This window comes from Podarcis erhardii, assembly GCF_964252035.2.
Source record: "Podarcis erhardii genome assembly, chromosome: 13".
Lineage (NCBI taxonomy): Eukaryota > Metazoa > Chordata > Lepidosauria > Squamata > Lacertidae > Podarcis > Podarcis erhardii.
The window spans coordinates 38239705-38262749 of NC_138502.1; the positions used below are offsets into that span (position 1 = coordinate 38239705).

General features: G+C 44.8%; 1 protein-coding gene across 5 annotated transcripts in view; it reads right to left on the bottom strand.

Annotated features, from left to right (window-relative positions):
- The window catches only part of EFCAB13 (EF-hand calcium binding domain 13), a 110739-nt gene that overhangs the window by 33948 nt on the left and 53746 nt on the right, over window positions 1–23045 (bottom strand). For all 5 annotated transcript variants that reach the window (XM_081837543.1, XM_081837544.1, XM_081837542.1 and 2 more), the window contains 17 exons: window positions 22332–22403; window positions 19692–19835; window positions 19447–19518; window positions 18774–18917; window positions 17684–17755; window positions 16239–16382; window positions 14795–14866; window positions 12850–12993; window positions 11195–11266; window positions 8568–8708; window positions 7314–7385; window positions 5695–5838; window positions 4189–4260; window positions 2970–3113; window positions 891–962; window positions 608–751; window positions 74–145 (listed from right to left, as the gene is read on the bottom strand). In XM_081837543.1, the coding sequence (XP_081693669.1) occupies window positions 74–145; window positions 608–751; window positions 891–962; window positions 2970–3113; window positions 4189–4260; window positions 5695–5838; window positions 7314–7385; window positions 8568–8708; window positions 11195–11266; window positions 12850–12993; window positions 14795–14866; window positions 16239–16382; window positions 17684–17755; window positions 18774–18917; window positions 19447–19518; window positions 19692–19835; window positions 22332–22403 (1797 nt within the window). The remainder of the gene's footprint in view (window positions 1–73; window positions 146–607; window positions 752–890; window positions 963–2969; window positions 3114–4188; window positions 4261–5694; window positions 5839–7313; window positions 7386–8567; window positions 8709–11194; window positions 11267–12849; window positions 12994–14794; window positions 14867–16238; window positions 16383–17683; window positions 17756–18773; window positions 18918–19446; window positions 19519–19691; window positions 19836–22331; window positions 22404–23045) is intronic.

Consider the following 23045-nt stretch of genomic DNA (forward strand, 5'->3'; position numbering starts at 1 on the left):
TTTGAGGATAGGGGATGTTCCCAGAGCTATATCCAGACAAAGTATTGTAATCCACTGCTCTATTTTCACTTACTTTCCGCTTGGGAAAAGCGTCGAGTCTTGGTCAACGCAGACAAGACACGTTCCACATTCACTTTCCCATGATCTGCAAATTAGCAAAAGAAGTGTGGGGATGTCATCCAACGAAATAGTATTTTGGTTCAGCCTTCCCTACCCACTGCCCTCCAGATGTTTTGGACTACAACTCCCATCAGTCATTATGTTAGCTGGTTAATCATCCACCTTCCTGTTGATTAAAAGATTGCCAGAAGGAAAAGTCAACATTAGTATTTTTGCTTTCTTTCCATTTTACAGTAATACTTCAGAAATAAAAATAACCTTGAAAATATACACGGGTGCCCTTGATTTCACTCTCCAGTTAAACTGTCTTCTACTATTAATCAACCAAAGCTTCTGCTCATTTATCTAATGGTTAGCTGATTAAAGCTTGAAGTGCTTAAGGGAAAAAATGACAGATTTACTGGGTTTCTCTCCGATTATGATTTGGTTTGCAATTTTAACAGGCTAGTCAGTTTTGATCAAAGCCACTGGCTTTTAAAAGCCTTACCGTTTGGTGTAACATTTTTCAATGCCTGCTCGATTTCATCAGGAAGTAAATTGAGGCCCATACTGCGCATGATAGAATCCAACTCTCCAGTGTCCACCCAGCCTTGTTTGATGCTATTCATCGTTTTCATAGCTCCTTCCATCTCTAAACACAGACAAGAGTCAACACAATGAACCATCCACAGGCAGGAGTCTCAACGAAGCATTGAATAGTCTTCTTTCAGTCTCTGGATGCCCAATGAACTTCACTCACATGTGGTGCTAGTGGCAAGCTTTGCTCTTACCTACAGCTGTGGAGAATCGCCGGGTATTGGGCAATTCGTTCATAAATTCTTTCAGTTTCACCATACCATCCCCTACAAGACAAAGCAGAAATGAGAATGAACTCGTTGCAAAAAAATAACTGAACGGGGCAAAGATGTCTCTGCAGTCTGTGGCCATGAGTCCAAGGACTACAAACAAGCTTTGGATATTATGATAGTGTTGCCTACATTTCTGATACCAGTGGGATGATGGGAATTGTAGTTTAGCACCATCGGGGGAGGGTAAAGGTCCCTCACACCTGCATTAGACTGAGCAGGAGCCTCCCCTGAGATTGCCTGGCACAGATGGGCAACAGGTGAAACTATGCCAGGCATGGGCAAACTCGTCCGTCCAGATGTTTTGGGACTACAATTCCCATCATCCCTGACCACTGGTCCTGTTAGCTAGGGATGATGGGAGTTGTAGTCCCAAAACATCTAGAGGGTTGAGTCTGCCCATGCCTGAACTATGCAGTGATCCTTAGCTATCTGAAGAAAATGGGTGGAGCTGGATGCGTCCCTTTCACTGTACCAGAAGGAACCTTCACGGTTACGTGACCAAGCTTGGAGGGGGAAACCACTTCTGTTTGAAGGACCCTCCCCAACAATCAAGGCCCGACAGAGGCCCCAGGTTTGAGCAATGCCATCCTAGAGGGCTCCTTGGTTTTCAGAGGCCGAAGAACGATCTGAATGGCAGCCGCAGCTGGCAACATTAACTTGCTTTTGAGCATCATGTCTTCCCACTCTGAGGAAGGAGAGTTCAAGGTCCCACAGCTGGCACCGTTGCCTGAAAAGCAGGCCTCTGTGGACGAACCCCATTGGAAACACACTGCTGGGGACCTGGGGGTGGTCATCAAAACAGTGGCAGCGTCAGCAGCACTTTGGTAGTCACCCCTCACAAGTCTGACCAGCTGTTCCTTGCCCTTGCAGAGATGACTTTTCTCCACCAGAGCAATCCTCCAGTGGAGAATGGAGAGCAGGGTGGAATAAAAGGCAAGACAGTGAGCAAGGAAATGGTATTGTTACAGAAGATGGGTGCCACCCTCAGGCTCTGCAGAATGGTAGCAAGATTCCAGGGGGTTCCAGGTGCTCACCCAGAGCTTGTGTTCCTTTGGAGAACTGAAGACACAGCAGAGACTGCTGTAGTTTTTAAGAAATATGGTTTATTCACCTATTTACACCTTCAGACTGTATGCAGGAAGTCCAGATCTTGCAGCACAGTTGGTCATCTCAGACTGGGCTAGCACTGGAGTCAAAGGCATCTCTCCCCAGCCAGACTTCAGCCAGCCTGCCCAAGATGGATCTCTCTTTGTTCTCTTCCTTCTTCTTCCCAGCACACCTTGCTAAAAGACTCTTTTCCTATCACTTCACACAGTTACCATGACAAACTTCTGTCTGCCCAGGCCCAAGTTTCCTCTTAGATGGGCTATCAACACCTTTTGTTAGGTTAATAATGTCTCTATCCCAAGTGAAGCCCTGGCATGGAAAGGAAGCTTAGCCTGTATTTTCCCACTTGCCTGCAATATGCCAAATAATCAAAATCCTACCATTTATTAATATCTAGGGTTTAGTGGGGGGCACCCCCCACATTCCATAGCAGTATTAAAACAGGACAGGAAGAGGACTATTGGAAGCCACCCAGAGTGGCTGGGGAAACCCAGTCAGATGAAGACATATAAATAAGAATTATATTATTATGGATTGCCAGAAAGCTAGATAAGAAAAACTACTCCGAACCCAGTAGGTAGGGAAGGAATGTGGGTGGAGCCTCCTGAGCCACTCTAGGCCATCAAACTCTATATTGCATGTGACCCTGACAGTGCTGGGTAGGAATAGGAGATAATCCATATTTGGACTGAGAAGGCTAGTAAATCATTAATAACGGTTTTAGCTGAGCTGTGACACTGCTGTGCTAGCTTTAGAAAAGGGTTTCTTCATGGGGAGAGCACTCAAACACTGTAGCCCCCTCAGACCTGCAAATCCCAGGTGGGCACAACCTAGGCAGGGCTACAATCGTGTGCCACCTCTGCCCATTTGAAATTGCTCTCAAGGTTTTCTTACTTTTGACTGACATGCTCTTCAGCACCTCCTTAGCATCGTCCTTGGTTAACAGGATGCCCATGGGAGCCAGTATGTCTTTCAGCTGAGAAACCTCGACTTTATCACCATCCATTTTGCTAATGAGCATGTAGAGGTTATGTACAGCTGCAAAGAGGAAAGCAGGTCACCAAGTTAAAGAGGCAGGAAACTAAGTCTCGTTTCCATGAGACTTCTACACGGGGGACACTGCAAACAGTTCCCACCCCATCCTGAATGTGAGTCCTGGCCCCATACATAAGCAAGTTTAGGAATAACTTCACAATGTATCGACAAATATGTTACGATATGGATGCAATGCAGCTGCAAAGTGCTAGCTTGAAAAGTAAACATGATGGGAATGTTGGGACTGCCCGTGGGAATCAGAGGGACAGTCTATTCACAGTGCGAAGCACCGGAATTAGCTCAGAGTGTAATATGAGCTCTTCCGTTTTTTACTATCCAGGAAGTGTTTGTCTCTATACTGCTAGAGCTTGAAGAGAGCAGTCACGTTTTTTTGTAATGCTGCAAAGACAGAAATAAAGGCATGTAAATACGTTTCTGTCTATCTCTTTCCCCTGCCCAGGGCGGGCAGGAAAGAGGGGTGTGTTCTTCTCACGCTGAGAAGGATCGCCTATTGCGACCTAGCCTGGATCTTGCTGGGGAATGCAGCCAGGGAGGTCAACAGGGAATCATGCCGGGTGCCTGGGAGAGTTGCCAGTTTCTCCTGATAAGGCTTGATTCCCGACAAAATATGGGGTAGAGGAGAGGTGGAGAATAACCAGGAGGGCAGTTACAATAGGTTATATCATGGGTAGGCAAACTAAGGCCTGGGGGCCGGATCTGGCCCAATCGCCTTCAGTGTTCAATTGCGCCAGAAGGGGCTAGTCATGCTGGCCACATGACCTGGAAAAACTGTCTGCAGAGTGGACAAACGCCAGCTCCCACGACCTGTAAAGTGAGATGAGCTCCACAACCCCATAGTCGTTTGCAACTGGACTTAACTGTCAGGGGTCCTTTACCTTTACCTTTTATGCCTCAGCTGGACTGTTGCATTTTGCAGAGTGGAGCATCTTCCTTCTGTTGACCACACACTCTGATCTTCATTTGCAGCTGTGGACCTTGAATTTTGTCTGACCTTGACTATGCATCTTCAGGCCCCTCTAACTAATCATTTGCAAGCTGCACAGAAGACCCCACTAACCTGCAGATTCAGAGAAACGCTCATTGTTCACCACGCTGGTCAGAAAGTCCTTGAAAGTCACCCTTCCGAATTCTGCAAAACCAACATTTCATAAAGGTTGGAAAGAGGAACCGAAGAGGCCATTCAATCAAACTCCTGCCACTCCACAAGGCAGAATGGTCAAACCATTTCCCCTATACCCTTAAAAGTTAAATCAATGAATGAAAGTAAAGCTCACCATACAAAGGAGATGAGGACCCTATAGGTGAGATGTATTTCTAGATGACTCAAGAGAGTCAAGCTACTCAGCCCAATAGGAAACAAATCCTCTCCTGCCATGCACACTCACAATCACTGACCCATCTGTCCTGAAAAACAAGTTCCTGGCCATACTGAGCAGAGTCGCAATGGGATTCAGGTTGATAAGAAAGAAGTGGCTCCCTGAGCTCTGCTAAGATCCAGTCATGTAATGCTTTTCAAGGCAGGGTTTTGCTTACTTATTTGGGCCCATAAGCATATTTGGAATTACAAGAATGTACCGTGGGTGCCAGGGACGCGGGTGGCGCTGTGGGTTAAACCACAGATCTCTGGTTTTTCCCATTCTATTGTTTTCCTTTATTTATTTGCATTGCTTTAGCATTCCAGTCCCCTCGAGTGAGAAGAACATTCTCCCCATTCCCTAGTAAAGTTTCTTCTTGATTTCTGATCTTCCTAGTCATTTTCACCATTTTGGCGTAATCCATCATCTTTATCAACCATTCTTCTCTAGTCAGGGCTTTATCTTAATTCCATCTTTGGGCCAAAAGTAACCGCACTGCCATTGTCACGATTTTCTGCTTCTTTGGTATTTCTGAACCTACAATTCCTAGTAGAAAAGCTTCTGTTTTTTCTACAAAGGTTATTTTAAACTTTTTTTTTTCAGCTCATTATATATCATTTTCCAGAATGCTTTTGTTATTTTGCATGTCCACCACATATGGTAGAATGTGCCCTCTTTCTCCTTATATTTCCAACAAATATTTGAAGCAGTTCTATACATTTTTGCTAATTTAGTGGGTGTTAAATATCAACGGTGTGGGACACGGGTGGCACTGTGGGTTAAACCACAGAGCCTAGGACTTGCTGATCAGAAGGTTGGCGGTTCGAATCCCCATGATGGAGTGAGCTCCCGTTGTTTCAGCTCCTGCCAACCTAGCAGTTTGAAAGCGCATCAAAGTGCAAGTAGATAAATAGGTACCACTCTGGCTGGAAGGTAAACGGCATTTCCATGCACTGCTCTGGTTTGCCAGAAGTGGCTTAGTCATGCTGGCCACATGACCGAGCTGTACGCCGGCTCCCTCGGCCAATAAAGCAAGATGAGCGCCGCAACCCCAGAGTCAGTCACAACTGGACCTAATGATCAGGGGTCCCTTTACCTTTACCTTTAAATATCAATGGTACATCATTTTCATATCTAAGCTTGACTTCCTACTACCACCAAGGCTTTGCCTTACGGGGACCAGGAACGAAGACAACTTTTGTACTTACCATCTACAGGGATGGCTTTTAAGGCATTCTGGAACTCAGTGTTGCTCAAGTTAATACCCAGACCTTCCATAATGGACTCCAAGTCTCTGACGTCAACTTTTTCACCTCTGATCTTGCTGAAGTTCACAACAGCAGATTGAAGTGCTGCCAGAAGAAAGATCAAATATGGAATTACTGTGTTCATAGGGACTGAAACAGGTATTTAACAGGGATACTAGTCTCGTGATGAAAATCTGTTTTCTGTTGGAGAGAGGTTTGGAAGAGATTCTAACTATTTCCTAGCAGTTTGCACAATGACTGGTTGCACCAGGCACCTTTAAGTCTTGTTTACATCGTATATCTGCCCACACCCATCTGAAACAAGTGTTCCACATGAAAATACTTAGGCTAGAATAAATCAACACCTTGTTTTGCAAGCAGGTGAAGATTGTACTTAAAAGAGTTTCAGTAGTCACAGAAATAAGCCTATGCATGTCTCCGTCCTATAGGCAGCAAAGGAAAGAAGAAAAGTTTCCAATTGGTTTAAAAAGAAAAAATACTTGGTTTAATTACAAAGGGACTATGCATTTTTTCTGTGAGCAAAGATATTCAGGCTGTGTAAATTTCCTAGTTAGGGAGTTTACCCATGTGTAGTTTTGTTGAGCTGGGAGCCATGAAGCTACTGGCTTCTTCCAGGAAGGCAGAAAGAGAGAGAAAAAGAAGCGGCAAAGATGCTAGGAGCCTGTTGAGTTCCTCCCATGGTACCTTGAGCTCATTTCTGGCTCAGGTTTACCCTTTCATACATGCAAGTGATAGTCAACAACCATATATTGCCACATTTTCCATACAGCAAGATGCCATTTCCACAATTTGAGCCTATCGCTGAAATCACAACAAAGTTTATATTTCAACTTGGAATGCTGCTACAGCAGCACCCCCAGAGTCAAGGACTCTTAGAAATGTAGTTTTTTCAATATATTTGACATCCTAGAAACTAAAGTTCCTGAGTAATATGTTTACAGCTGCATCGGAATCAATCTGATTTCCCCTGCTTTCTTTTTTCCTTTCTCCTTCTGTGTTGGAACTCCTATTTGGGGACTTCCCTGGCTTTTTTCTGACTCATGTAGGACCAGTCTGGATAGTTAGCCTTGGTGAAGACTTGATGTTTTTATCCCCCAAAAAGTTTTTGATTGAGTTCCACTGAAATGAGGCTGCATTTTAATGTTTTAATGTTGTATTTTAATTTTGTTTTTAAGCTGTTTTCTAATCAATTGTTTTTATATTTGGTGTTAGCTGCCCTGAGCCCGGTCTTGGCTGGGGAGGGTGGGGTATAAATAAAAATTATTATTATTATTAATTATTATTATTATTATTGGCAGCAGAAACAGTCATTGCTGCCATAGCAGAAGCAACATTAAAGGGTCTAGACGTCTCACAGTAAAAAAGGGAAGGGACTGTGACACTGTTATTCTCCTCATGCTTTCTGAACTGGACTCAGAATAAAAACCAAGCTAATTTTCTTGGTGGCGGTCAGGAACAGCTCAGCTTGTTGAGCACAGTTCCAAACTGAGGCTTGCCCATCGCTAGCACCAACCTCACACCCTCTCCTATATCTATGCCCTTGTCGTTAAGACGCTCACCCAAAGAGTCCTTGAAGCGTTGCCTCTTGGACAGAGTTATCAGGCAGTCCTTGACGTTTACAATCCCTTCGTCTGGAAGGTAAAGATGAAACAGGACAAAACAATTGAGCGACAGAAGAACAGGGCCATTAAAAAGCAAGAAGAGGTTGGGTTGCTAAGAGTCAGGATCCTGCCTGCTCCTGGAGCAGACAGAGACTGAAGGCCAATAATATTCAGAGCAGTCGATTTCTCCCTCGGTCTGCAATGGTTTCCTGATTATGAGGAACATATCACCTAGCCTATGAACCTGCCCTTTTCCCACTTCAGTATTGTGACCCTGTCCGAATTCATTGTGAGCAAGTACCTCTCTGCCCCAGTTCCCCAGTATATAGAATGGGGAACTCAATTCTAGAATGGGTAACCCAACACGATTGTTGCAAGACAAACAGGGTAGAAATTTCAAAGGATTTTTTCAAATCAACAGTATTTTATAAGCTGCAGTTGCCAAAACGCTGGCTCATTCCATTGGAAAAGGGTCACACTGGCATTTTGTATGGTCTTGGGAAAAGTCCACTCCACGTATAAATTCCTTTCAGAACTGTTTAACTGTAATTGCCCCAAGACAAGGGGGCAATTGAAATGGTTAGGGTCTCAAAAAGAAAAGGAGAAAAACTTGTCAGCACTCACCATTTTAGGGGGTGGGGCTGAAAAGCGAAACCTTAATAACATAAAACCAGTTTTCAAATTTTAAATTTGAAACCAGTTTTAAATTTGTGGTAGAGACATGACTTTAAAAAAATATTGTGGCCATGATTTTCTGGTGCAGCAGGAAACACATCTTCAGGAGAATGGCCTGAACACTGCTTCCTGTCAACAACAAATTAGAAATGGGCCACTGGTGCTGTGCATCTTTAAGTTCATGCGCATTCAGAGGGATGAGGCCATTCACTGGCGATGGCATTGCAAAGTCAAATCGGAGTGACAGGGATGCTTCCTGCCCTCACTCGGAATGGGAGAACATCTTCCACCCCTGTTCCATAACCTCCTTAATCATTGCTAGGATGGTTTGATTTGGCTAAGCAAGTCCACACGTCTTGCCTCAGTCCTAGATATTAGTACTTCTTTTGGAAGGGAGGGGGGTTTTTTATGAGGAAGAACATGAATAGCTATCTGGCTCAGCCTGCCATAGACATCGTGTTTTCTCCATTGTGTAGCAGAGACTGAGCATGCAAAACCAAAACGCATGCTCAGTTTCCCCTTGCCCACAAAACTCACCATTCATGAGCTCCTTTGCAATTTCCTGGAACTCTTCATGTTTCAAGTAGATGCCCAAAGTATCCAGAGTGGACTGCAGCTCCTTTGGTTGCATCCAGCCATTGTTCCCTATGTCGATGATGGTGGCGGCGCGCTGTAAGGCTGGAGAGAAGCAAGACAAAGCTCCAATCCAAGGGCAACAACAGAGGCCAGCACATCTGGACGGGCCTATGCCCACACATCTATTCCTTCTGCTACCCCAGGGGGCGACAGAAAAGTGGGAAGTTCTAGAGGAGTTGTCTTGTTGTTAGCCTGCTGCAGTAAAAACAAGAGTCACATGGCATGTTAAAAAGTAAGGACTACCAAACGATATGCACATTCACATCAGATGCATTAAGAAATGCCTAAAAAGGTAAAGGTAAAGGGACCCCTGACCATTAGGTACAGTCATGGCTGACTCTGGGGTTGCGGCGCTCATCTCGCTTTATTGGCCAAGGGAGCCAGCGTACAGCTTCCGGGTCATGTGGCTAGCATGACCAAGCCACTTCTGGCAAACCAGAGCAGTGTACGGAAACGCCGTTTACCTTCCCGCTGGAGTGGTACCTATTTATCTACTTGTACTTGATGTGCTTTTGAACTGCTAGGTTGGCAGGAGCTGGGAACAAACAATGGGAGCTCACCCCGTCACGGGGATTCGAACTGCTGACCTTCCGATTAACAAGCCCTAGGCTCAGTGGTTTAGACCACAGCGCCACCTGTGTCCCAAGAAATGCCTAGACCGGGCCAAATTTCACATGAAATGCAAGCTGGCAGTACTCTAAGCAAAGATGGACTACCCATAATTGAGCTAAGACTGTATGCATACAGGGAACTGCAGGTATTTACTATGTGTGAGTCTACCACAATGTGTGTGTAACCATATGATGACCCAGCCATCTGCATTGTCCTTCCAAGTAGGGAAGAATAACTGCATCACTCCCCTGCTTCCCTAGATTTCAGATCACGTGTGGGGAGCATAATGTTAAACATTGGATTGGATTGTTGTGGATCATATTGATTCCTCTGAATTGAGGCTTGTGCACACTTTCGGAAGTCAAAGTGGTATCTTTTTCTTCTTAATTTAGAAATGTACATAATCACAGTACAAATGTATCTAGCCTGACCCTGTCATCCACAATACTCAGGGCTGCTTGGATATCATCTTGCAAGGGATGGGTCAGCCTATTATTGGTCTGTCCCAGTTTAGCATACATTCATCATCATCATCATCATCATCATCATCATCATCATCATTTATTTATACCCCACCCACCTGGCTGGGTTTCCCCAGCAACTCTGGGCGGCTTCCAACGAAGATTAAAAATACATTAAAACATCAGTCATTAAAAACTTCTTTGACATTTGATGGGAGGGCATTCCACATGGCGGATGCCACTACCGAGAAGGCCCCCTGCTTAGTTCCCTGTAACTTGGCTTCTTGCAGTGAGGGAACCCCAGAAGGCCCTCGGCACTGGATCTCAGTGTCTGATCCCTCCCATTTATGCATAATTCCGCTTTGAATAAACCTGGATGAAAATACATTCCCCCCGCCCTGTGCATTTTACCCTAAAATACGAATTTTTGACTGTGTCTTGATACTTTTTTGAGTTGAGAACTATATTGAGAAATGAAAACCAAAATACTCCCCCGAAGGACAAGTATTCTGCATGGTAGTCCGGGAAGCATTCTTAAAATGCAGACCAAACAAAATCCTCAAGCATCCCTACTTTCAGTTTGTCTTGACTTCAGCATGAATATGCTTTGCTCCCCTTCTGTTACGTTTTCTTTAAAAATATTGAATTTCTGCATAATTCATCATATAACAACCACATCTGGCTTTCCTATTCCCCCTCCTCCTGTGCAGCTGCTAATTCAAATTGTCCTCCAGTCTCATACTTCATTATGTGCTTTCAAGGCTGAAGGAGGCAACAGGGCGAGAGAGAAAGAGTGAAAGTGGTGAGAAAGATTATTCATGTATGCTAAAACAGCAGCAAGAATCTTACTTGCCCCCAAATGGAAAGAAGCAGAAGTCCCAGCAAAGGAAGAATGGATACAGAAACGCATGGAATATGCAGAAATGGCAAAAACTTACTGGAAGAATAAGAAAGAATAAAAATAAGAAATCAAGGTAACAACATATATAAATTTTATAAAAGAATGGAAATGGTTTGTTGAATATTTACAGATAAATTATAAACAGATAAAAAAGTTGGCAGGATTATTGTAATAACCTGCAGTTTTATAAGAGTATATATTTAAAGGAGTAAATGAATTTGGATATGCAGAAAAGATTAAAAACAAATTTAAGGAACCGCAGAAAGAGGTGGAAGGAAGTCAAGTTTTGAAATGGCAGAATGATTGTAAAATTAGTGAAATGTATGAACCCGAAAAGGATAGAGATGATAGATAGACAGACAGACAGACAGACAGACAGACAGACAGACAGACAGAGGAAGATGCAAGAAGGCATCTGGGGAGGAAATCTGAAGCAGGCAGTAAGGGAAAAGGATGTTTGGGGTAAATGGTGCTCAAATCTACATCTCAAATAAGGACATTTGATATATGTATCCGTTTCACCAAAGAAGTCTAGAAAAGAGCACTGAACTTACCTTCCAGTTCAGTGAAATCCTCTGTTTCACCCAATCCTAACAAAAAGTCTTTGAAATAGATCTGCTCATTCTCTGGAGAGGGGGGAAACACTTTTTTTTAGTTTAACGTGCAAGGAAAATATTGGGATAAAGAAAGTACATTGCATGAGATTTAGGTCCTTTCTTGCATCATGCAGCTAAAGCCAGAATCCGTACTCAACGGCTAGCAAAAGATGAAATATCACACTGAGATGGCACTATTAGTTTCAAGTTTTAAATTCCTCCACCTCCCACTCTGCCCATTGTGTGCAGGAAGACCATGACTGGGTTGATTTTGTAGGCAGAAGAATCCCTGTACAGTCGTACCTTGGAAGTCGAACGGAATCCGTTCCGGAAGTCTGTCCGACTTCCAAAACGTTTGGAAAACAAAGCGTGGCTTCCGATTCCTGCAGCCAATCGGAAGCCCTGTTGGACGTTCGGCTTCCAAAAATAGTTTGCAAACCGGAACACTCACTTCCGGCTTTGCGACGTTCGGGAGCCAAAATGTTTGAGAACTAAGCTTTCAAAAACCAAGGTACGACTGTATTGCAAAATTAAAGAGAATCTGACTGCATTGTGGGAGAGATGTTCTATTTTCTCTACTACTAGGAAGCTAAAGGTAAACTAATGGGGGGGGAGGGGAGAGAATCCAATCCAAAATCCTTTCTTTTTGCCTTCAAACCTTTGGTGCACCTTAGAGAAGGATTTTTGAATCAACTGCCCATCCTGAGCAGATGACAGAATCATGAGTGGCACATTCCAGTTTTTATTTCACACTGCTTTTCTCCTCACACCTTGCTGGCTTCTGAGACTCCAGAAACGACACCACACAAGTTTCAAGCTTGTCTCTGCAAGCACATGAGCTAAAAATGTGCAGGGTTGTTTTTATGTTTTGTTTTTTAGGAAAATGAATCCCGAATACTAAAATGTTCTTACATAGAATTGTGGAATAAGCCCTGCTTTGGCCATTGCTTTTCCACCAGTACCTTTCAAATGTAAAAGGTAAAAAGGACCCCTGGACGGTTAAGTCCAATCGCACACAACTCTGGGGTTGCGGCGCTCATCTTGCTTTTCAGGCCGAGGGAGCTGGCCTTTGTCCACAGACAGTTTTCCAGGTCATGTGGCCTGCATGACTAAATAGCTTCTGGCGCAATGGGACACCGTGACGGAAAGCAGAGCGCATAGAAATGCCGTTTACCTTCCTGCCACAGTGATACCTATTTATCTACTTGCAGTGGCGTGCTTTCAAACCACCAATCTTCTGACTGGCAAGCCCAAGAGGCTCAGTGGTTTAGACCACAGCGCCACCCGCATTTCAAATGTATGATTATGTTAAATAGCATCAAAGCAATAATGTGATCATTATTCATCAACAAGTTGGAACTGGCCTGTGACTAGATAAGTATAAAGGTATTCAGTGATTGATTGATTGATTGATTGATTGATTGATTGATTGATCCATCTATCCATCCATCAATTCACCCACCCATTTATCCCTACACAATACACAGCTTTTCCTCATGTTATCTTGTAAAAGCTTCTTCATTAATCTTAGTGAGGCCCAGGCAATGCCTGTGTCAACCGTCTAGGAACAGAGAGGGGCTTAAGAGGACGGACAACAGGTAAATCTTTCTTACCGTCAGTTTTGACTGATTTGACTATATCGTTGAAAGTTTTATTGGGCAAGTACAGTCCCAGGCCACCCAGACTTCCCTCTAGCTGCTGAACTGTCATCTTCTTGTTTCTGATGCTTTCAACATGCTTCATGGCATCCCGCAGTGCTGGAGGAGGACAAGAATGGGGAGGGAGGGAGGAAGGGCTGCCATCAGTCCCCTTACTCACCATACTGAGTAATTCAACTCGCCACATTTCTACACGAGTTTGCCATTTTGTAATTTTAAAAATCCTCATGAAAATCTGTCAGCATTTTGAGAGGTTATGGAGAACTGATTTGAAATTCACGGCATGCTGTACGTTGAAAGAAAATTATAGGAAAATGATGTACTGTTGGTATTTAACCCCTAGTAGGTTGGCAAAAACGTGTAAGACGGGTACAAATATCTGTTGGAAATGTAAAGAAAAAGAAGGGACCTTTTATCATATGTGGTGGACGTGTAAGGTAATAAAAGCATTCTGGGAAATTATATATAATGAACTAAAAAAAATGTTTAAAATAACTTTTACAAAAAAAGAGAGCACATTTCCCCCTATTACACCCCCCTTTTTGTACATAGGTTCAGTTGAAGAACGGCATTGAAAAATTGAGAGAAGTGCACATTGTGGATCGTCGTGTTTCGGCTTGGATATTGGCTGAAGAAGTTTGGGAGTTTCTCATTAAATGCACAAAACAAAACAAAACAAAACCCTCTGAATTTTCTCCTCTGACTCCAGGCTCAGATCACTCACTGCATTGTACGGAAGAGGAGCAGAGGCTGAGAAACAGGGCCGTTATAATGTCACTGTTGCTGAATGGGAAGCAAAGGGATGAGGAGGAAGGAGCAGTAAACTGACAGAGCCAAGGCTCTTCTCTCCTCGTTCCCCACTTGTTTGTCACCTGCCCTCCCGATGGCAGAGCTAATGAAGGAGGTGAGGACAGGTGCCCCACCTAGGCCCGAAGTCACCCTAGGCCTCAAACTGTCCAAAATTCCCTTTCTCTCTTCTAAAAACCCAAAACAGCTTTTCTCTGCTCTTCTCTGCTTTCTCACAAGATGCTGTTGCATAGGCAAAACGTTACTTTTATCAGTACGAGAGAGCTTCAAAAAGGCTAATGAATAGACTCTGTCAATGCCAAGAATACTCAGGCCTGGGAACTGACTCTTATCTCACTCTAGTTGCAACACATCTTGGACATGCTGAACTGCAAGGCTCCTTGACCCCCCTGGCTTCTCATCCCCCTTTCCTGGGAAGGGCGCCAAGAGTCCCAAAGACAGGGGCTTTCTGTTCATGCTCAGGAAACTCAACATGGGGCAGGACTCCTGAGGAGGAGGAGAAAGGGGAGGGAACTGGAAGGGGAATATATGCTCTGTGAGAATGGCTGTGAACTCGTGCTTGTTTTGTGAATCTATCACACTTGCTCCTTCATATAAAAAGATGTCACATAGAGGAGGGAGAAAGGTTGTTTTCTGCTGCTCCAGAGAAGCGGACACAGAGCAATGGTTCCAAACTACAAGAAAGAAGATTCCACCTAAACATTAGGAAGAACTTCCTGACAGTAAGAGCTGTTTGACAGTGGAATTTGCTGCCAAGGAGTGTGGTGGAGTCTCCTTCTTTGGAGGTCTTTAAGCAGAGGCTTGACAACCATATGTCAGGAGTGCTCTGATGGTGTTTCCTGCTTGGCAGGGGGTTGGACTCGATGGCCCTTGTGGTCTCTTCCAACTCTATGATTCTATGATTCTACCAGCCCGTATGGTAGAATAAAGCTTTTTCTCTGAAACTATTCCATGAGAGTCTGTTTTGATTCCCATTTCCCTGTCCAGGGCGCAAAGCTCTTCCCACCCGAGGGCAAAGCCTAAAAAGGCTACACTTTCACAGCCTGACAACCTCGATGGAGCTTAGGCCCAAGTTCACTTTCCAAATGCTTACCTATGAATTCAAAAAAGTGTGGGGAATTGAACCAAACCTTCAGAAATTCAATCCCATCCAGTCTCCCTGAACCTTCAACGGATTGAGAGAAAAGGGGAAACAAACAGACAAATAAACAAGTGATCACATAGGAAAGGTGCCATTCAGCTGGCATTTGCCACGAAAGGGGATACAGCCCCTTCAATCAACCACACATCAGCTCATGGCTTAAAAAAAAAAAGACCTTTTCCCACCAAGGACTGGAGTGATGTCCAAGCATTTGCAGATGGAAATTGAAGCTGTGTGTGCTGTTTCCACTGAAGATGCCGGGAATCCCAGTGGCGAAGTGAAGCTCTATGGTGTGATGAGGATACTGGGCCCTGGAGAAAACTGATGTGCCCCACCCAAAGGGAGGTGCTGTTTGTGCTAGCAAAATGACCATTAGATCCAGTCGTGACCGACTCTGGGGTTACGGCGCTCATCTCGCTTTATTGGCCGAGGGACTCTGGGGTTGCGGCGCTCATCTCGCTTTATTGGCCAAGGGAGTCGGCGTACAGCTTTCGGGTCATGTGGCCAGCATGACTAAGCCGCTTCTGGCGAACCAGAGCAGTGCATAGAAACGCCGTTTACCTTCCCGCCGGAGCAAAATGTCCATGATTGTGGTAGGCTGAATGGTGAGAGAGCCAGTCTAGAAGGACCCTTAAAGGTAAAGGTAAAGGGACCCCTGACAATTAGATCCAGTCGTGACCGACTCTGGGGGTGCGGCGCTCATCTTGCTTTATTGGCCGAGGGAGTCGGCGTACAGCTTTCGGGTCATGTGGCCAGCATGACTAAGCCGCTTCTGGCGAACCAGACCAGTGCACAGATACGCCGTTTACCTTCCCGCCAGAGTGGTACCTATTGATCTACTTGCACTTTGACGTGCTTTCGAACTGCTAGGTTGGCAGGAGCTGGGACCGAGCAATGGGAGCTCACCCCGTCACGGGGATTCGAACCACTGACCTTCTGATCGGCAAAGCCAAGGTTGTGTGGTTTAACCCACAGTGCCACCCATGTCCCCTAGAAGGACCCTTAGATGGTGCAATACAGGTGTTGTCCCTCCTGCAACAGTTTACTTATTAAACTTGTATCTGAACTCACATGTGGTCTCCTTTCCACACCTGCTTAGCTGCAGCAATTCTGGAGCATCAGAGACTCCCACGCTACTTCACTGGGCCCTCTGCCAATAGTGCTCTCTGTTGTAGGTTTTGTCAACCTAGTCTACTCCTATTTGCGTGCCCTTGCCCCCTTCACAGAGTCCTACCCTGCACTCAGTTTCTTAAGTCTGAAGGGAGAAGATTAAATGGAGATGGAACCCTAGGATATTAGCCGGAGAAACAAGGAAATACAACCACGTTGGTTGTACTGTTAGGAATGATGTCATGGAGGCTTTTGGGCAAATATAGAAAATTAATTAAAATCTCACCATCAGTGGAGACAGATGTCAGAGCTAGCTGAAGTTCCTCGGCTGATAGTCGGATACCCAGGATTTCCAGGGCAACTGGCAGCTCTTCCTTCTTGATCTTCCCTTTGCAGAGCTCGCTGATTGCGTTAAAAGCCTTCTTTAAAGCTGGGAGGGTAAAGGATCAAGAGCGCTCGTTTTTATGTTCGTTCCCATTTCACCACCGGCAGTCCGGAGACAACCGTAAGATGATTTGCAACAGGCTGGTTTTAGGCAGCGAGAACCGGGAGGGGGCACATCCTTGAAAGGCGAACAGCTGGCATTGACCCCCATTTGAGCAAACAAGAGGGGATGGTCAATGATGGAACTCACCAGGGGCGATAAAGTAATTGTGAGATGCAGGGAAGACTGACCGCACAGGGGCAGAGGTGGTGGAAAAGCCGAGAGGGGAGAAACTCACCTGAAAAGACCAGCGGTTGCAAGCCGCACAGTGCAACCCTATGGCAGAGCATGCCTGTATCACCCTGGAGGATGCCCTTATGGGGATATGGAGGGATGCAAGGATGGAAGAGACAGTCTCAACACACCCACACACCCCTTCCATGCATCAGAGCACATGTCACAATTTCTCAGAAGCATGTATTTCTACTTCTCTGCACACTGATTATTGCAATAAAGTTACCGGTACATGAATCGACGGTAAGGTAACAGTAAGGGCAAGGTATCATATCCCTTCTGTTGTAAATGTTGGAATCCCGGAAGCCAAGACCCAATCTGGGGGCAAACACTCTTTGGGTGAGAGAGCCCCAGCTGAGATTTAACACCACAAAATACGTAGCAAAGAAAATACAGTGGTGCCCTGCAAGACGAATGCCTCGCAAGACGAAAAACTCACTAGACGAAAGAGTTTTCCGTTTTTTGAGTCGTTCCGCAAGACAAATTTCCCTGTGGGCTTGCTTCGCAAGACGAAACGTCTTGCGAGTTCTTGCGAGTTTGTTTCCTTTTTCTTAAAGCCGCTAAGCCGTTAATAGCCGCTAAGCCGTTAATAGCCGCTAAGCCGTCAATGGGCTTGCTTTGCAAGACGAAAAAACCGCAAGACGAAGAGACTCGCGGAACGGATTAATTTCGTCTTGCGAGGCACCACTGTAGTTGGAATTGAATTTGGACAGTAAAACCTTAAAAACGTACCCTTCTGGCACCTCCCATTGCGGACGGGATCCGTTCCGGAGCTCCGGTCGGATCCTGAGGTTTCTGCAACCAGAGGGACTGCTTTTGCGCATGCGCACACGATGGTAGACCGCTTCTGTGCATGCGCGTGCGGCGAAACACTTCCTGGTTTGCCGCTTTCGCAACCCGAAGTTTACATTACCCGAGGTGCTACTATATTATTATTATTAACCTCTTCCCTCCTCTGCACATTCACTCAACATATTTGTGGGCAATCAAGATATTGTTTTCTGTGGTCTTACCATCAAATTCTGAGATAGACTGCGTACCAGTTATAGTCCTAATAATCTCATCAAAGGCTACAGTCCTGTCGCCTGCAAGGAACAGAATAGCAGAGAAGTTGAGAGGGGTAACTTATACCTATGCGTGTGGGAAATCTCGTTCTTATTTATTCATTCATTTCATAAAATTTAAATACCGCCCGATTTCTTAAAAAACAACAACAAATGCCCCAAAAGCAGTTTAGAAAAAGAAAACAGCAAAACAATAAAAGCATCAGTTAAGAACAACTAAAAACAGCTATTTAAAACATTGTAATAATAATAATTAAAATCAACAGTATGCTAAAAGCAGGTTAAAACACATATAAACATTCTACATATCTGGGCTTTTAGGAGGCACCGGAAAGTGTACAATGGTGTCAAAAGGCAGGCGTTCCAAAGCGTAGGTGCTGTCAGACTAAAATATTGATTTCTTATAACTGTGGAACGTGTATTATGTGGCACCTGTAGCAGCCAGAGGTCTGCAGATATCAGCCTAGATTCTATGTGAACAGGGCCAGATTTAGGTTTGATGAGGCCCTAAGCTACTGAATGTAATGGGGCCCTTTATATGTCCAGCTGTCCTTTGTCAACAACAAACTGTCGCTGTTTTTTCTGTTGAATATATGCTATATGGTAATTTATGGACCTAATAGGTATCTAAAGCCATTTGCACATGCAGAATGTAGGCACCCTATATATAGAAATGAGCAAACCAGTGATATTTTAGGGAGCAGGCTAGCAGGCGGGGCCCATGACTTACATCATAGGCGCCAACACAACACCAAACACTGTTGCTGTATGTAGTTTTTATTTTATTTGTTTTTTATCTTATATTTTGGAAATGTACATCCAGGTGTTTTTTCCTTTAAATTTTTTGGGGGGGCCGCAAGAGAGTGGGGTCCTAAGCTATAGCTTGTTTATCTAATACGTAAATCCGGCACTGGACATACTGACGGCAATGTGGTTCATTAAATCAGCGAGGGAAAAGGAGGGAAAATGACAGTCCTTGCCCACAGGCTTACAATGCAAAAAGAAACGACATGGCTCCAAGCAAGTGTCCTGGTCTCACCTGTGACTGGAACTGAGTGGAGCAGCTGCTGCAGTTCCTCTGGTGTCAATTTGATTCCCACATTGCCCAAGGTTTTGGGCAGATCATCCACCTGGACTTGGTCGCCTCTGATATTACTCATGGCATTCATAGTATCCGTCAGCACTGCCAACGGCAGGAGGGATGAAGATGCAGTTAGCTGTTTTTCATTCATTTGGAAGCAAGCCTAAATCTGCGGCTAACAAAGGAGTTCCTCCCTGCAGGTGGAGAAGTAGCCTGGCCATTTATTGATAGGAAAGGGTTAAGCACGTGTGCGCGCGCACACACACACACACACACACACAACCATGAGACGAACTCTCAACCTCCTATGGCTGATTTGCATTTTATAAAGTCGACTATCAGGGCACGGAATCACAGAACTGAGCATCAGCTTTGAGCTTGAGATTGCTAGGGAATGACGACGAAAACACGTTTTCTGAGAAAGCCTTCCCCAAACCTCCTGGTCCCCAGATGTTTTGGACTACAACTCCCACCAGCTCCAGCCAAGGGGCAGGGATGATAGTTGTATTCTGGAAGGTACCAGGTTTGGCAAGGCTGACCCGGAACCTGATGAACGGTTCTAGGTACCACAACAAGGAAAGATCTCTCAGTTGGCAGAGAGCCATAAAATAAATGGCTGGTTTGTCCTTACCCGTTGCTTCCAGGAGTTCTGGTAAGAGCGTATAAACCCTCATGAATTCGCTGAAATTCACCCTGCTGTGACCTAAAAGGCGAAGTGTAAATCAGAAAAAAAAAGCGCAAATCATCCCAGCCTGTACCAACCTAATCAAGATTTGGCCCCTGCAAAACTGTCTTTTTCTTCAAGCAAAAAGTCTGCAAGAGACTGTTCAAAAGAGAATACCACCTTCCCACCCAGACCCCACCCAGAAGGCTTACTGTCGGCTTTGGCGGTCTTCATCACTTCCTGCAGTAACTCATTGGCCTCTGGGAGATCCAGGGTCTTCAGGGTCGACTCAAGAGCATGGAGATTAAAATGGTTGCCCTTGAGCTTGTTCAGAGCCATACAGGTGAGTTGAAGTTCTATAAAAAACACACTCCAAAGTCAATATGACATGAGAGAACAGCTCTGCACAATGAGGCCACAAAGGGTAGATTTGCCTTGTTCAACCACAGAGCCTAGGACTTGCCGATCAGAAGGTTGGCGGTTCGAATCCCCGTGATGGGGTGAGCTCCCGTTGTTTGGTCCCTGCTCCTGCCACGTCAAAGTGCATGTACATAAATAGGTACCACTCCGGCGGGAAGGTAAATGGTGTTTCCGTGCACTGCTCTGGTTTGCCAGAAGCAGCTTAGTCATGCTGGCCACATGACCCGGAAGCTGTACGCCGGCTCCCTCGGACAATAAAGCGAGATGAGCGCCGCAACCCCAGAGTCGGTCACGACTGGACCTAATGGTCAGGGGTCCCTTTACCTTTACACTAATATGAACCTTTGGTCTGATCCAATGAACATGGCAAGTCATGTTTTTACAGTCAACAGCAAAGCCTTCGCCAGTCCTTTCCTATTCCCTCTATTGTCCCTTACACATTCTCCACTACCTATTTTGTCAGCACAGGAAGCCGAGTTATAAGGAGTCAGACCATGTAGCTCAGTTTTGTCTCCAGGGACCGGCAGTCAAACCTGGGTTGCTCAGCACGCAAAGAAGATGTTCTACCCCGAGCTGCAGTCCTTTCTTGCAGCCTGCCCCTTTCTCCTTTCAGGGTTCAATCTCTGACATTCGAAAGAAGGGCTGCGAGTTCCAGACTCCACAAATTCTTTCAATTATTATTATTATTATTTTAAGAAAACCAATCACAGAAAGTCATAACCAGGGTCCAATTTAACATTGCTGGGGACATTGCAGAATCAGTTTCTCCGTCACCTCCTGAAACTCCCCATGTGTGTGAGCAATGCAGCCATACATCTGGAGTTAAGGATTGCAACATTAGAGACTGTCATCTGGAAGCGAGTCTTTGGCTATTGGCTGTCCAGCTGGCATAGGCTTCCCGACCATTACCTCTTTCAGTGCCTCTGGCGGGATGACTTTGTTAACCCGTGGGTAGGAAAAATCCATGCCAAACTTCTGAGCATCGGAATTTCCCCAGCGGACTCCTTAAAGATGAACCTACGCTCAGCCAAAAGCCTTATCGAGCAAAGATTAGCAGACATTGAAAATCAACACAACCTCTCCAGGGGTGGGGGTGTCTGCTCCCCCAGGTATCACGGAATAACCCCATCACTTGGCCTTCCATCATACATGTCATCTCTTTCATCTGTACCACACCGACTTGCATTTATTCGTGCAAGGTTCAATGTTTTTCCATCGAACCTGCTGAACCACAGATTTTCCAAGGGTTTGGTGTCTCCGCTATGCGAGTGTGACGGGAAAACAGTTGAATCTCTTCCACATATAATGTTCAACTGTCCCTTACATAGCATAGCCAGGACTAAATTCCTGGGTCCTGCTTTACTGCGCTTGGTTGGCAGGCCTGTTGAGTCACATGCCGCACTGCTTTTGCAGGATACAGATCCTTCTGTAACTCTGCAGGTGGCGAGATTCCTGAATGCGGGTATCTCACACACAAAAACCACCAAACAACAACAACAACAACAAAACTAATCGGACAGTTATGATGAGAGTGCATGACGGATCTCGTCTCCAGTTCTCCCTTCTGTGAACCGTCCCTTGGATCTTTCCGGGCCCCAAGCTGTTATTTGTCACTGCTCAATGACCCACCCTTGCATCGTGGTGTTTCCCTTCTGTTGTTAGATGTATTGGTTTTTATGCTTCTGTGCTTTTATGTTTGTACATATTTTATGGGCTAATAGCCGTAAATAAATTGAATATTCATAACCAACTTGAGGTTTTTCCCCCACATCTAACCCTATACCCGATTCACCATTTTCCCAAATACCCATGTGACTTCCCTCACCCACGTGAATGATTTCCTTCTCGCTACATTAAAACTCTATCATTGTGTTCATATTTATTCATCACATTAATCAATCCTCTATTCTAGAATCATTGCATCTTAGCTTAATGAACTCAAATCAGTACTTATCCAAAGATTTCCATTGGAGTAATATTGTACAATATATTCTTCAACACACTTCCATTCCTTTCTTAATTCTTGTTTTGATTGCATTCCAATTGACGCTGTCAGTACCCCCATGATATCTAATGTTAGTGTGGCAGAGTTTTATTTTTGTGATGTTAGCCAATTCTTTCTGGGTATGGCTTGGTGTGTGGAGGCACCTAGCCTCAGATTTTGCGCAAGATGTCAATGGCAAAAGTATCTCACACTACATGTAAATGAACTGGGGAAAAGACTCTATGAATTGAAAGCAGAGAAGACATTCCCCCATTCATTTGTTTGTTTTGTAACACAAGAAAATATTTGATTAAAAAACTTTTTAAAAGTGTGAAACTTTTAATTTTTAAAAAAATGAAAAGAAGAGAAAACCAACCACAATCTTAGCACCTTGCACCTGTGAGTCTTCAAAGCCATATTTGCTATTTTCAGACATGTCTTTGCTTACCTGGATGAGTAATAAAAGTTGCAGTATAGATTGTTCCTTTGAAGAAGTCCTTCAGACTCACTGTCTTTTTGCCTGAAAGTGGGGGGTGGGTGAAATATTACAAAGTATTCCTTGCCCACTCTCCTGTAGGCAATTCCTATTTGCCATAAACCACCAGGCAAGCGGCTATTTGCATGTCTTTATTAACGGCACTAGTGTACTCTCCATAACACAAGACAAAAAGACACTTGTTCTAGGAGCAATGGCATGGCCCCTTTTGCAACTGAATATACTGGCCTCGGTCCAGTATATCTGAAGGAGAGTCTCCTCCCCCATCGTTCGGCCCGGACACTGAGGTCCAGCTCCAAGGGCCTTCTGGCGGTTCCCTCACTGCGAGAGGCCAAGTTACAGGGAACCAGGCAGAGGGCCTTCTCGGTAGTGGCACCCACCCTGTGGAACGCCCTCCCATCAGATGTCAAAGCGATAAACATCTACCTGACAATTCAGAAGACATCTTAAGGCAGCCCTGTTCAGGGAAGGTTTTAATATGTGACCTTTTAGTGTATCTTTCATCTTTGTTGGAAGCCGCCCAGAGTGGCTGGGGAAAACCAGCCAGATGGGCGGGGTACAAATAATAAATAATAATAATAATAATAATAATAATAATAATAATAATAATAATAATAATTTCCAAACCAGCCTCACCTCGCAAACACCCCCACTGGCCACAAAAGC